We start from the raw sequence: 13,126 nt of genomic DNA on the forward strand, positions 1-13,126 counted from the left end.
TAAGGCCATTTATCACACCCTGACCAATGCCTCAAATTCAGACTAGTCAGCTCAGCAGTCTCCAGAGACCAAGCCAGAGACCAGCCTTGTCCACGTGCATTGTTGCTAACTGGATCACTCTTATGTAAAAGCAATCCAGCATATCTGCAATTTCAGCATTATGCCGAACAAACATCAACCATTTCTATTTTAAAAAGTTCAGAAATGTGAATTTATTATAAATATTAATTTACAATTGTTGCTCAAACTACTATCCACTTCCATGATATTACATTTAATAAAAGGAAATTATACTTTGAAAACAGTAAATATAGAACTGCAGTTTTCACTGAAACCAACAACATGAGAATGAACTGAATTTTATTGTTTGACTTCAGAGGAAGAGTATTGACTTGCAAAATTTAAAACAGAATTATAGGAGCTTGAGAAAGAAAGAAGAAAGAAATGAAAATACAGGTTCTCTTCACAAATCCAGGTAGGTGGTCCGACTATGAAGTTAAACAATTTGCAGATTTTAGTTCTTTAGAACAATATGTCCAATTAAAAAATTAATTTTGTACAGTTTAACTGTTTTAAGTACTTTGCATTGGCCAAGCATCTCAATATTACTGTTATCAATATATAAAGTGGGAATGTATCAAGTATAGTACTATGAAAGTGCAAATAGTAACATTTTTGCAGAGAAAAATCAAGGTTAACAGTTGGCTTTATTATAAAATTCCCATTGTCTTAAAAAATAGTCTTGCATTTTTTTCTGATTTTCAAATTATTCCAAGACATTTAAAATTTGTAACAGAATATACAATTTTGAATCCGAATGACCTTGTCACCATGCACAGCCAACATTACACAGAATGGACCATGGTTCAAACTCCACAAATTAAACAATGCTTTTACAAAAACAAAACCCCACAAAACTACTAACTCCATATACAACAGCCTTACATATCTCAACTTTGCAGTACATATTCAATGCCATGTAAAACATCTCTTTTTATTTCCAATATCAAACTGAAATTACTTCAATACACTACATTGTCACAGACTGACTCAAGGTAAAACCGAACTGTGAGAGAAACATCTCAAACTTAAAACCAGTTACACATCTTGGGCTTTGCATGGTTGATATTTAAGCTCCAAATTTTAAAAACTGAATTAAATTCTCCAAGTTAAAAAAGCAACTTGGTTTAAAGCATGATGGTTTTAAAAATAAAAACTTTTCTAATAAAAATTAGCACAATTAGTTCATTCCAGATAATGATTTAGTCCTTGGAAAAAGCTTAATTTTTTTTGTACATCAACCAAATTTTAGCATTCTGTGAAACTTATCACTAAAATCCTCCACAGAACAATACCCAATATTTGATGCAAAACTGTCCACCCAAAATACAATTGGCAACAATCAAGCTAAAATATTTTCAGAGTCATACTTGCGTTCATCTGATCTTAAAGTGACAGTCTCTGATGCTTCAAAAATATGTGGCAACCAACCAAGTGGGTCAGGCAAAGGCACAATGATGGACTGACTGAGTAGGCCAGACTTTTGATTGATTGTTGTGGCTTTCATGTCATTTGTATTTTTTTGCCTATAAGGGATGGCTTTGCATTAAAGATTTCTTCGGCCTATATTTCAAGTTTATTTCTTAACACCAGTGGCACTGACAGTGCCTTTAACTGAATACTTCTTTATAGTAAGGAAAAGACTCTACGATTGCACTTACAATAAAGTGTTTGTGGAGTTCAAACACAGTGCGCCTGTTAATATCCACTTCTGATTTTAAAAAATGATCTGTTTTAAAACAGTAACCACTGAACAAATCAAAGTGTAAGCTACATTTCTGCAGCACCCATGCCACTTGAGTTCCAATTAGCATCAAATTCCATTAAAAGATGCCACCTCCTGGAGATGACTCCAAAGAGTTCTGATTCGTTCAGACTAGTGCAGGCACAAGCTGAATGTAATAAAGTTAGATTTACTTGGTTTAAACTGCTTAAATTTTGGCACCACATTTTACTTATAGTAGGCAGTGCTTCCTTTCTTTTGCAATCGGCTTCTACATATTCCAAAAGGCTCTCTATAGTGCATTTCTCGGTGATACCAACAGTACTGTTGGATAAGATAGCCTCTCTTCCAAGTTTCTACCAGTAATTTTACTTTAGTTTAGATCCTTTAGAATTGCTAGTTGGTAAGTACAATAAGTTAAAGACCAAGGATCCAGAAGTTTTATGCTCTTCATTGAAAACTCAGGGACTGGTGCAGGACTGACAACTGAAACAGCCTTTTGAGAGCTCAAACCTTTTATGGATCCCACTACCACTGATGGGTTCCCCAGCCCTCCTACATGATACATCAGTCTGGGGTCCATGCTGAACTAAGCTTTTGGGACAAAACATAAGTGACTGCAACAGATGCCTACACCGTTGCGTTTACACCAAATGAATTTGTTCTTCCCATTCATTTGATGACGTGTTAATCTGCTGGGAGTTATCACCCAACAACATTACACTTCTGCTGTCACTCACACCTGATGTTTCTGCTTGTGGCTCAGATTTTGTAGCACCAATACTTTCTGAAACTTCTTCAACTTGGGTTCCTTTACCTTCACTCATGACTGTAGCTTCAAACAGTGCATGGTCCTCGTGAAGGCTCTGGAGCATCTCAAGTCTGCTTGATCCTTGTTCCTCTGCACTGCTGAGTTGCTGAGAATTTATGTCAGTTTCAGAAGATGCTGAAGGAATTAATGCAATGCTCTGAGGATTCATGTCATGGAACCATGCCATGATATTCCCAAGGAGATTTGCATTCATGGCAGGATCTGCATCTGTGGATTCAGTTCCTTCAGCAGATGAAAATAATCTACTTTGTACATCAAAAGGCTGAGAGCTACCAAACCTGCTGGAGTAAGGATCACTGTTACCCAATCTCATAAAGCTGTCTTCCAAATCCATCAGCTGAGAGTTGCTCAAAGCTCCAGCAGTGTCTGTACTTCTCTGGGTTGCATCAAGCTTTGAAGGTAAAGAAGTACCAATGGCCCCTAAAGATAACTCGTTGTTAAGGAAGTCTTGCGGCTGACCACCCACTGCAAGGGCAGACTCTTGCAGAGACAGCTGGATAGCTAGCAGGATATTTGGGTCATCATCATCAAGTGAGCTCAAAGCCTAACAGAAAGGAAACAATTGTATCATAAATGCCAAGACTTTGTCAATAGTTTTCTTCTATGCATTCAGATATGCAGATTAGAAACTATTTTAACCATTTGAACAGAATCTTACAATGAAAAACAGCAGACTACCCAAAACACAGTAATATGTTTTAAGAATGACAGGGTTGGAGGTACAAGTCCATTTTAAATTCAAATCTATGGATGCAAACAGAACAAACAAGAAATACCATTTGCTAACAATAGTAAGCTTTACAAATTGCAGACAGACAATTAATCATTACACAGGACTTTGGGGAAAAAAGGGGTTCATCCGAGTGTACTTTTTGTTCAAAGTGGCAGGTTGGTATAATGTCAGATCTTTCCATTGGCAGATGTACCGAAGTAATGATGCAAAGTAGTGCATTCATAATTCCCCACACAGCAAATTTCCATCCTTGTTTGGCCACACAGATGCTGAGCAGAGGTGAGTACCCACCCACAGACTGCAAGATAAGTTACTTGAGTTGTAAAACAAAATCCTCCTTCTTTGCTTACTCCTGCCTACCATAATGCAGAGCAGCTTTTGTGGAGAACTGGCAGCTCAGCACTGCGATATCAAATACTTGAAGAAAAGCAAAGTCATGGAGCAGTCAACAAAAGAAAAACCTAAAGAAATGAAATACATCCAAACAATTTTCTTCAAGTATTCTGATTCTGTACTTACTCAACCTCAAAACTGAAATGGCCTAATTTTTTAAAAAAATTCTACAATCTACAGAAAATAGATATACAAAAATGCTCATTACAATCCCTCTGACAGGTTTTTTGTGGGACTTAATAGGGGACTTATCACATTAATTACCAGCCCTCAGCTTCAGTTTCTGTTTCAGCGATTAGCAAGTTCAAGGTTCGAAATTACCGACTTAAGTACAAGTGACTGACATCACACTCTGCCATAAGTTACATACCAAAAACTAGATTGTGAAGAATTCTTTCCATGGATTCTCAAATATAGGCATTTTAGTTGTTTAGTTATGAATTACTAAATATCTGATAAATTGTAGAATATTAATCAAAATAAATGCAACTGTGCAACATTTATGTTTTTATCCAACTTAAACATGCAGCAAAGCAAAAGTAGTTGAAGGATAGTGGATTGCACTAAGAGAAATACCTGTAGAGAGTCTTGGTTCTCAGAGTGACTGACAGGTGTATAGTCATGAAGCGAAGAGCTGTGCAAAATACTCATGGATGCTGAACTCACCATGGAAGCATGTCGTCTGCTGTTACCTTCTTCATGGGTATCTAGAATGAAATAACAAAATAAAATATAACTAAAATAGTAGTTCTAAACTGAACGCACGTTTGGATAGGTACAAATGATTATCTTTGTTCTCTGTGGAAACAGCTCATCAATAACTTCTATTGGCTCAAAAATAGATATTTCCTGCAACTTGGACAAATTGAAACATTGCCGTCGAAAAGTTAACTGGCTCAAAATAAATAAGGCTAAAAACGTACTAAACTATGTTCAGTTTTTATTCTTCATCTTACGTTTTGACCACATGCTGTAATCTGAATTGAATATCCTAATTTCTTTGGTTTTATGATACATGCATGGGATGTGGGCATTGTAGGCCAGCATTTCTCATCCTTCAACTGCACGATCTTGGAGGACAGTAAAAAGACCAGCTAAGGATAGCAGATTTCTTTATTTTCATGCCTTTTACGACAATCAATAGTGGTTATACGGTTACCATTATTTAATTCAAATAGTCTAATTTATTGAGTCTAATTGCAATCACGTAATCAAGTTGACCAGCACCTGCTATGGTGGGGTTCGAACCTATGTCCTCAGAAAATAGACCTGTGGCCCTGGATTAATACTCCAATGACATAATCACGACGCCACTACACATCAACCATTGTTCAACTGAATTAAAACTGCTGGTAAAAAGGACTTTCAAATCAGGCAGATTAAGCATTGACAGCAGAATAAAAGTATGTAGAAGCATTGTAAATAAAAAATACCTTACGTTCACTGCACCAACAAGCATTTCCAGATTTTTTTCAACTTCATTCGCTGACCACACTCAATTTTGGAGGAAGTGACTGCACAAAGACTCCAAGTGCAGACTAGAGTCAATTTTTCTTTTGTTTGAATAATGAGTTAATGCATCCCTTCTTTTCCTTAGCTATCTCCAAGAACTAAATACCAGGCTCTAGTTGACTGAGCAGGTAACTACTGCTGCTATGTAACAAATTTGCATGGGCTCTTGTGGTGCAGAGGTAGTGTTCCTACCTCTGGACCAGGAGGCCCCAGGTTCTAGTCCCACTTGCTCCACAGGTGTGTCAAAAGCATGTACAAACAGTTTGATTAAAAGTACTATAAACAAGCTTTCACAAGTGAAACATCAGTTTTCAGCTAGAATCTACCCAACACCAGAGATTTGGAACTTATTGTGGGTGAATTTTGGGATTAATACACATTGTTCTATGCTGTCACAGAACACAAAGAAGTAGTATAGATGCAGCACCTTTAAAAAACATTCTTTCATAATCCGCACAGCTGCTGGCTAATATTATTGTACTCAATTGTTTAAGGACTTGTCTAAGATGTTGAGGTTGGTTGGCTCGCCAAGCTGGTTTGTTGTTTTGCAGACGTTTCGTTACCATGCTCGGTAACATCCTCAGTGCAGCCTCCGATGAAGCGTCGGTATGTTTTCCCACCTGGTTTTTAAACTCTGGGGTCCGTTGAGATGGATTGCCTCACTTCCGGGTTTCCTTCGTAGTGGAATGTATATGGGGTCGAATTCAATGTGTTTATTAATAGTATGCTTCGTGGAGTGCCACGCTTCCAGGAATTCTCGTGCTTGTCTCTGCCTAGCCTGTCCCAGGATCTTGGTGTTGTCCCAGTCGAAGTCATGGTTCTCCTTGTCCATGTGGATGGAGATGAGCGAGTATTGGTCGCGTCTTTTTGTAGCCAGTTGGCGTTCATGTACTCTTGTTGTTAGTTTCCTTCCCGTTTGTCCGATGTAGTGTTTCTCGCAGTCTCTGCAGGGGATTTTGTAGATGACATTGGTCCTGTCCATGGCGGGGAGTGAGTATTTAGTTCGGGTGAGCAGTTGTCGTAGGGTTGATGTGGGCTTGTGTGCCACTCTGATGCCCAGCGGTTGTAGGAGTCTTGTGGTGAATTCCGACGTGTTTCTGATATAGCATAGTGTGATAAGTGTGTCGGGGCGTGTAGAATCTTTCTGATGCTGTTCTTGTAGGCATCTTCTGACCTAGTTCTTTGGATATCCATTATCCTTGAACACTTGGAAGAGGTATTCTTCTTCCTCTTGGCGTAGTTCTGTGTTGCTGCAGTGTGTTGTTGCCCTTTTAAATAGTGTTCACACGCAGCTTCATTTGTGTGTGCTGGGATGGTTACGATTGAAGTTCAGTACCTAGTCTGTGTGTGTGGCTTTACGGTGTACTTTCGTTTGCAGTTCCCCATTTGTCTTGCACCCTACCATGACGTACAGGAATGGGAGCTGTTTATTCTTCCCCTCCTCTCTGGTGAATCTTATTCCGGTGAGGGTGTTGTTTATAAATTTGTGTGTCTCTTCTAATTTGGTCCGTTTAATGATGACATTCCACTATGAAGGAAACCCGGAAGTGAGGCAATCCATCTCAACGGACCCCAGAGTTTAAAAACCAGGCGGGAAAACACACCGACGCTTCATCGGAGGCTGCACCGAGGATGTTACCAAGCATGGTAATGAAACGTCTGCAAAACAACAAACCAGCTCGGCGAGCCAACCAACCTCAACATCCAAACCAGAGCTACAGATCTACTCCAAAACCTTAGAGACTTGTCTAAGATACTACCTTTAGGATCTTGGGTACTATAAACAGTTCTTTTATCTATTCTGTGGTAAATAACATAAATACCTCAGCATTGGCATTGGTATGTGTCATTGTTTAAAAGTTTGAAGAGACAAAAGGGAGAGGCAGGAATGCATGGTTTTAATTAAAAATGATTACACATTTTAGACTTTTGTTTTATCATTTCGAAACAACATTGTATAAAGTAACTCCTGATATTTGAGTGGTTTTAATATTACAATGTCAGCATGTGATTCAATGCCATGATGTGTGAACATAGAATTATAGAATCCCTATGATTTGTGACTTGAAGACTTCAGAAATAAATGACCGGAGGAAAATTTTCACTGTTTGCACATCTGCAGGAAACCTTAAGATTAAAAACCAGTGCATACTAATTTGAGCTTAAAAATAGTGTATCTAATTAAGCTAGCATTTCTATTTTAAATAGACCATGAATACAAATGCTTTAAGCTTCTTGTACATTGTGCAAAAAATGTTCTAGACCCAAATTCATAAGAATAATCAGATTATAGTAGTGCTTAATTTCTGTACCCCTTATTTTCAAGTAATACTGTTTTCTGAATGAAATGCAGTTTGGTGTTGTGGAATCAGTAAGGCTAGGCTAAAGACTATCCATGCTGAGTTTTATTTGGAGTTTTACTGCCAATGGAGTGAAAAGTTTGTAATTTCATCACTCTGGTCCTAGTCTGAACTTAGTTTCTATCAGTGGAAAAAAAAGTCAAGTTCACCAAACAACTTAGTGTACAGAATAAATGAAACTTAAGAGCAGCTTAATGTTTTTAACATTAAAAAAAAATTCAAAGTTTTGAAAAATAAGAATAATGTGAATAATGAGTTTTCACTGTTACCTATGGTACTATCACTGGGCTCTTCGGGATCTGGAGTATTACTGCGAAGGCTATGCATATCTCGCCGCCGTTGTCTATGTCGTCGTCGGTACTGGAATTCAGCATATTCCTAAATTCAGCAAATAAGCGGTTGCATCTTTAGGAAAAGATTGCACAGTACTTGAACATATAGCTGTAAACCAGTAAAAATGTAGCCAACACCAGTCCACAAAAATCTTACATCTCGTCAACTTCTGCCATTATTAATGTACGACAATATCCTTTGATCTTTTCATATTGCAATTATACCCATCTGCCAATGGTGACATAGAAGTACCTTGCTTTTGCACCTTTCAGTTCTTCAGCCTTTGACGTCTGTACAGTACGTACAGAAACTTCTATACTAAAGTTGTGTACTCGATAGTTTTGCAAACTGTCCTATGCATTACTATTTTAAGTATAAACACAGAATCAGAATAAGTCATATTAAAATAAAAACCAAAGACATGGCTTGTTATTCTTCATCTTTAAACCTATTTAAATGGAAAACCACATCTGGTCCTGATGTAGTTTATAACATACTTAAATGATTGATATACATGCACTAGTTGCAATTTGATGGAATGCAGTTTCACAGTTAACATTTGAGTGCAAGGCAATACAACACAGCTGAGGCCAACTTGTTCGCATTTTAGTACCAGATACCTATTTTCTAGGTGCCACTGAGAACCAATTGATGAGAGGAACAGGAAACTTCATCTTTTTCTTAATCTAAAGACACCAAAGGCTAATTGTAACAACCTAACTCTGCTCCTGTAATCAGTTGATTTAGTACAGACCAACAAGTGCATCTTTGACCTTTGGGTTTGTATGGCTTTGTTCCTCATGCAGTGTACCTTGTCCAATCAAATTTGTGTTGTTTAATAACACCAATTCACCCATATGCAGACTGCAATCAGTAAGGATAGGTGACACCTCCTCCACAATAAGCCTCAATACCAGCAGCCCACAAGGCTGTGCATTCAGCCCCTTACTATACTCCTTATACACTCACAACTGTGTGGCCAAATTCAGCTCTAACTCCACCTACAAATTTGCTGATGACACCACCTCAGTGGGTCAGATGTCAAACAACGAGACAGAGTACAGGAAAGAGATAGTTTAGTGGCGTTGTGTAAAGACTACAATCTTTCAATGTCAGCAAACCAAAAAGTGCTGGTCATCGACTTCAGAAAGTGGAGTAGAGGACACTTCCTTGTCTGTATCAATGGTGCTGAGGCAGAGGTGGTGGAGAGCTTCATGTTCCTCTGAGTAAATATCACCACTGATCTATCCCTGGTCCATCCACATCGACATTACAATCAAGTAAACACACTAACGCCTCTACTTCTTCAGAAGGCTAAGGAAATTCAGTGTGTCCACAAAGACTTACCAATTTTTATAGATGCACCATAAAAAGCATCCTATCCGTATGGATCACAGCTTGATACGGTAACTGCTCTGCCCAAGACCACAAGAAATTACAGAGAGTCGTGACTGCAGCCCAGTCCCATCACGAAAACCAGCCTTCCTTCCAATGACTCCATCTACACTTCCCGCTGCCTCAGGTAAGCGGCCAACATCAAAGACCACCCCCACCCCAGTTATACTCTCTTCCACCCTCTTCAATTGGGTAGAAGATACAAAAGTTTGAAAACACATACCAACAGCTTTAAAACCAGCTTCTTCTCCGCTGTTATCAGTCTTATGAATGGACCTCTCATATGAGAGCTGATTGTTCTCTGCAGCTTCTCTGATTGTAACACTATATTCTGCATTCTGTTCTATTACCCTGATGTAGGTATGCAAGGTATGATTTGTCTGATAGCATGCAAAACAATACTTTTCACTGCATCTCCGTACATGGGAGAATAATAAATGAAATCAAAATCAAATCATGTATTACAGTATTTTTAGTCAAAAACATCTTGGATACAATACAGGTAACTGTACTTTCTATGTACATTTAAGTAACAAGTATCTACCAGCATTCAGTGTGAATTTGGCAGATTCTTTCTTAAAGTTTGGCACAAATTTGCCAGACAACACATTCTCGTGAAGCTATGGTATATCAAAAAGATGCACATAACTGGAATCTAGATTAGAAGAGAAGTCACTTAAAGGAGCTGTCCTGTGTAGTAATTGCAGCCTGAAAAGGCTTTTAAATAGAAATCATGAAACCCTTACCTGCAGGCCTTCTACGTCTTGTCCTCCATACCTGCAGGCCGTTTTGCATAAAGAAAATAAGTAAAAAATTATTTTTAACGTATCACACCCACAAAAGGCTGACATCTGGCATATGTGGTCTTCCAGGGATAGAGAGACAGAAAGTAGTAGTGAACCTACTGTGTCTGTCTCTAAACCAAGCTCAGTTTATAGAAATGGTGTCAGGCTGCAAAATGGTGCACTGAAGTGGAAAAGCCTGGCACAGAGAAAAGTAATAATTTTAGTTAATACAAGGTAAAACAAAATCCTACATTTTAAAATTAATGATGGTTGGCCCCAGAATTGGTGGTACCATTCACTACCATGTCCTATTCAGGATAGCTCCTTTAAATAAAGGTCCTCCTATAAACTCTGCACTGAAAGGGCTATATGATATAACCACAAGCAGTGTATACCTACCTCTGGTGATGCAAAACCTAAATATTCCCAATCCCAGGTTCCACCAGCAAAACTGTAACAAACAATTCAAAATTCTGTCAATATGGCACTTACTTAATCTAAATTGAGTTACATGGGCAGCCAATAATAACAGTTTTTGAATTAATGACCAACATCTGTAATTCACTGACTTGTTTTGAAGTAAAAATTCAAACATTCAGTTGTTCTACAGCTGTTTATAAATTAATGTAGCTGTCACAGTACAATTCAGGGCTAACACTACAGACGTAAGAAACGTAGTTTAACAGCACTGTGCTATGTTTAACTGAATATCTTTTCATTATTAAATAGTTTAAATTAAGTGGGATGAGTGAAATTTATGTGAAGAATTTAACATTTTTCGACTTCTGTTAAAAATAATCTACTGACAGCCAAAAACATGGAGCCTCCAATTATGAGATATATACAGACAAAACTGTACCCATATTTATCACTATATAACGGTGGTTCTCGGGAATGCATCATATATGATTAATATACCAGTATTCTACACATTTGTGCCCTTTTATAATTTCTGCAAAAGAAGAATGCACTTTTGCTATAGGTCCCTGACCTTTAAATAAGATTTCAGCTTCACATGTTCCTCAGCAAAAGAAAAATCTATGGTGTTTTCAACCTATTCAAACTGACACCATGGATTCCCACTTTATGTTTCATAGGTTGTAAACACCATGTGAGTTAATTTAAGTATTAACAATGCACATACTTGTATTTATCCATGAAATGGATGGTCAATACAGAGATCAACATGGTTTTCCAGACACAGGTGAATACTGCTTATAAAGTTTTAATGGACAGGAAAACAGGACAAGGTAACCTGGGATTGGGCTAAAATGGATCTTTGTACCTATCCAAATGCAGAACTTGCATGTTTATGATTAACAAAGTCTAATTAAGAGATATAGTTTTCATGCAAGGAAGGAAGGCACTAAAATGCTAATGAGTCTGATCTGCACCATTTTCATCAGCAAAAACAGTAAAATACATCCATAAAAATATTCCAAATTACTGTAAATGTTGCCATAGAGCAAAACATGCCATTAAAAGGCTTTGCTTTAAAATGAATTCTTCATGGTATTTTATTTTGGTATATCAATTTCTTCTGTAAAGCAATGGAAATGACTATTAAAGTAATGTATTACTGGGCAAGTACCTGCGTCTCTGCACTTCTGGGGAGTCTGCAGGAGCAACACCACGAGCCACTGAGGCCAGGAACTCTTGTCTTTTCTGCTGAACGAGACATGCCGCTCGGATAATTTTATGGCGAGGAGTGCGGAGGTAAGGGCGGTTTACTTTCTGAGCCAAGTCCTCAGTCACCATCTCTAGGTCTGTCTGTTTGAATAGAGCAGATGTAAATTATATTACATTGCATCAGCACTCAAATGCAACTTGTTGGCACAGGCTCGTTTAGTGGATGAAAAACAGCCCTATTTGCTTCTGGATCCTAGAATTTCTGTTTAGGTAGCAAGGATTCAAAAGTGTACTGAACCGTAAATGGGACATGAATGAAGTGTCTTTATGAATGAAATGGTGTTATTTGTAAGAATCCTGATGAGTCCATCACACAATATCAGATGCTATTTCAATCACTATTTTATGCAAACAAAGATTGCAATGGCCTGACATTTTACACATACAAACAGAAAGACATTAAGGTATTGATTGGAATGATGTCCGTCAGGTGGACCTCAGTATATGAGTTCCCTGATTGGGGCTGTTAATCTGGTCCAATCAGGGAGTCCTGGCTGACAGATATAAGCAGGAGTATGAGCATTTCTATCACTCTAGGGGCCAGCTCTGCGCTAGCTGGGTCTGTTTCACGTACTATGCATGTATAAATAAAGGGTGACTTAGTGACAGGATACTGGCTTTCATGGAGTTATTTCAGTTAAGGCATTGGAAACAGTTCAGACAAAGTTTACTAGACTAACTCCTGGAATGAGCAGATTAGCTTATGAGGAATGGCTAGACAGGCTAGGTTTGTATCCTCTGGAGTTTAGAAGAGTCAGATGACTTAATTGATGTCTTTTCTTGTGAGAAACTCTAGAATTAGGGACCAGAGCTTAAAAATAAGGGGTGCCCAATTAAAATGGAGATGGAGAAACATATTTCTGTCAAAGGGATGAGTATCTTTGGAATGCTTTTCCTCAAAGTGACAGTGGATGAAGAATCTTTAAATATTTTTAAGACAGAGGCAGATAGATTCTTGGTTACTAAGGAGGTAAAAGATTATCAGGAATATACAGAGTTGAAGTTAAAATCAGAACAACGTCATCAGACTGAATGGCAGAACAGGGCTAAAGGGCCAAATGGCCTATTCTTGTTCCTTGTTCATATATTCATAAGCAAGGTATCCTGGAAAACTGGGGTGGGATGGGGTGGGGTGCGGTGGAAAACCAAATAAACAAAAGCAAAATGCTGCGTATGCTGGAAATCTGAAACAAACATAGACTGCTAGAGAAATCAAGTAGGTCTACCAGCATGAGATTGTAAGAACTGCGGATGCTGGAGTCAGAGATAACCAAGTGTGGAGCTGGAGGAACACAGCAGGCCAGGCAGCAT

At 38.2% G+C, this 13,126-nt stretch overlaps 1 protein-coding gene across 4 annotated transcripts; it reads right to left on the reverse strand.

Moving 5' to 3' along the window:
- Positions 1–11,956, reverse strand: LOC125486748 (ankyrin repeat and IBR domain-containing protein 1-like). Of its 4 annotated transcripts, none has more exons than XM_048615693.1 (5): positions 11,718–11,956; positions 10,088–10,118; positions 7,883–7,991; positions 4,408–4,448; positions 1–3,159 (listed from the first exon to the last, which is right to left on the reverse strand). In XM_048615693.1, exons 1-5 carry the CDS (start codon positions 11,882–11,884, stop codon positions 2,428–2,430), a joined length of 1,080 nt encoding a protein of 359 aa, XP_048471650.1. In that variant the 5' UTR covers positions 11,885–11,956; the 3' UTR covers positions 1–2,427. The 4 variants fall into 4 exon arrangements, with proteins under 4 accessions (XP_048471650.1, XP_048471643.1, XP_048471637.1 ...); XM_048615686.1 differs by lacking the exon at positions 10,088–10,118 and adding an exon at positions 10,526–10,577 and having other exon boundaries at positions 2–3,159; positions 11,718–11,954; XM_048615680.1 differs by having other exon boundaries at positions 3–3,159; positions 4,318–4,448; positions 11,718–11,953.
- Positions 11,957–13,126: the final 1,170 nt, after the last annotated feature.

The sequence above is a fragment of the Rhincodon typus genome, chromosome 2 (assembly GCF_021869965.1).
Source record: "Rhincodon typus isolate 14 chromosome 2, sRhiTyp1.1, whole genome shotgun sequence".
NCBI lineage: Eukaryota > Metazoa > Chordata > Chondrichthyes > Orectolobiformes > Rhincodontidae > Rhincodon > Rhincodon typus.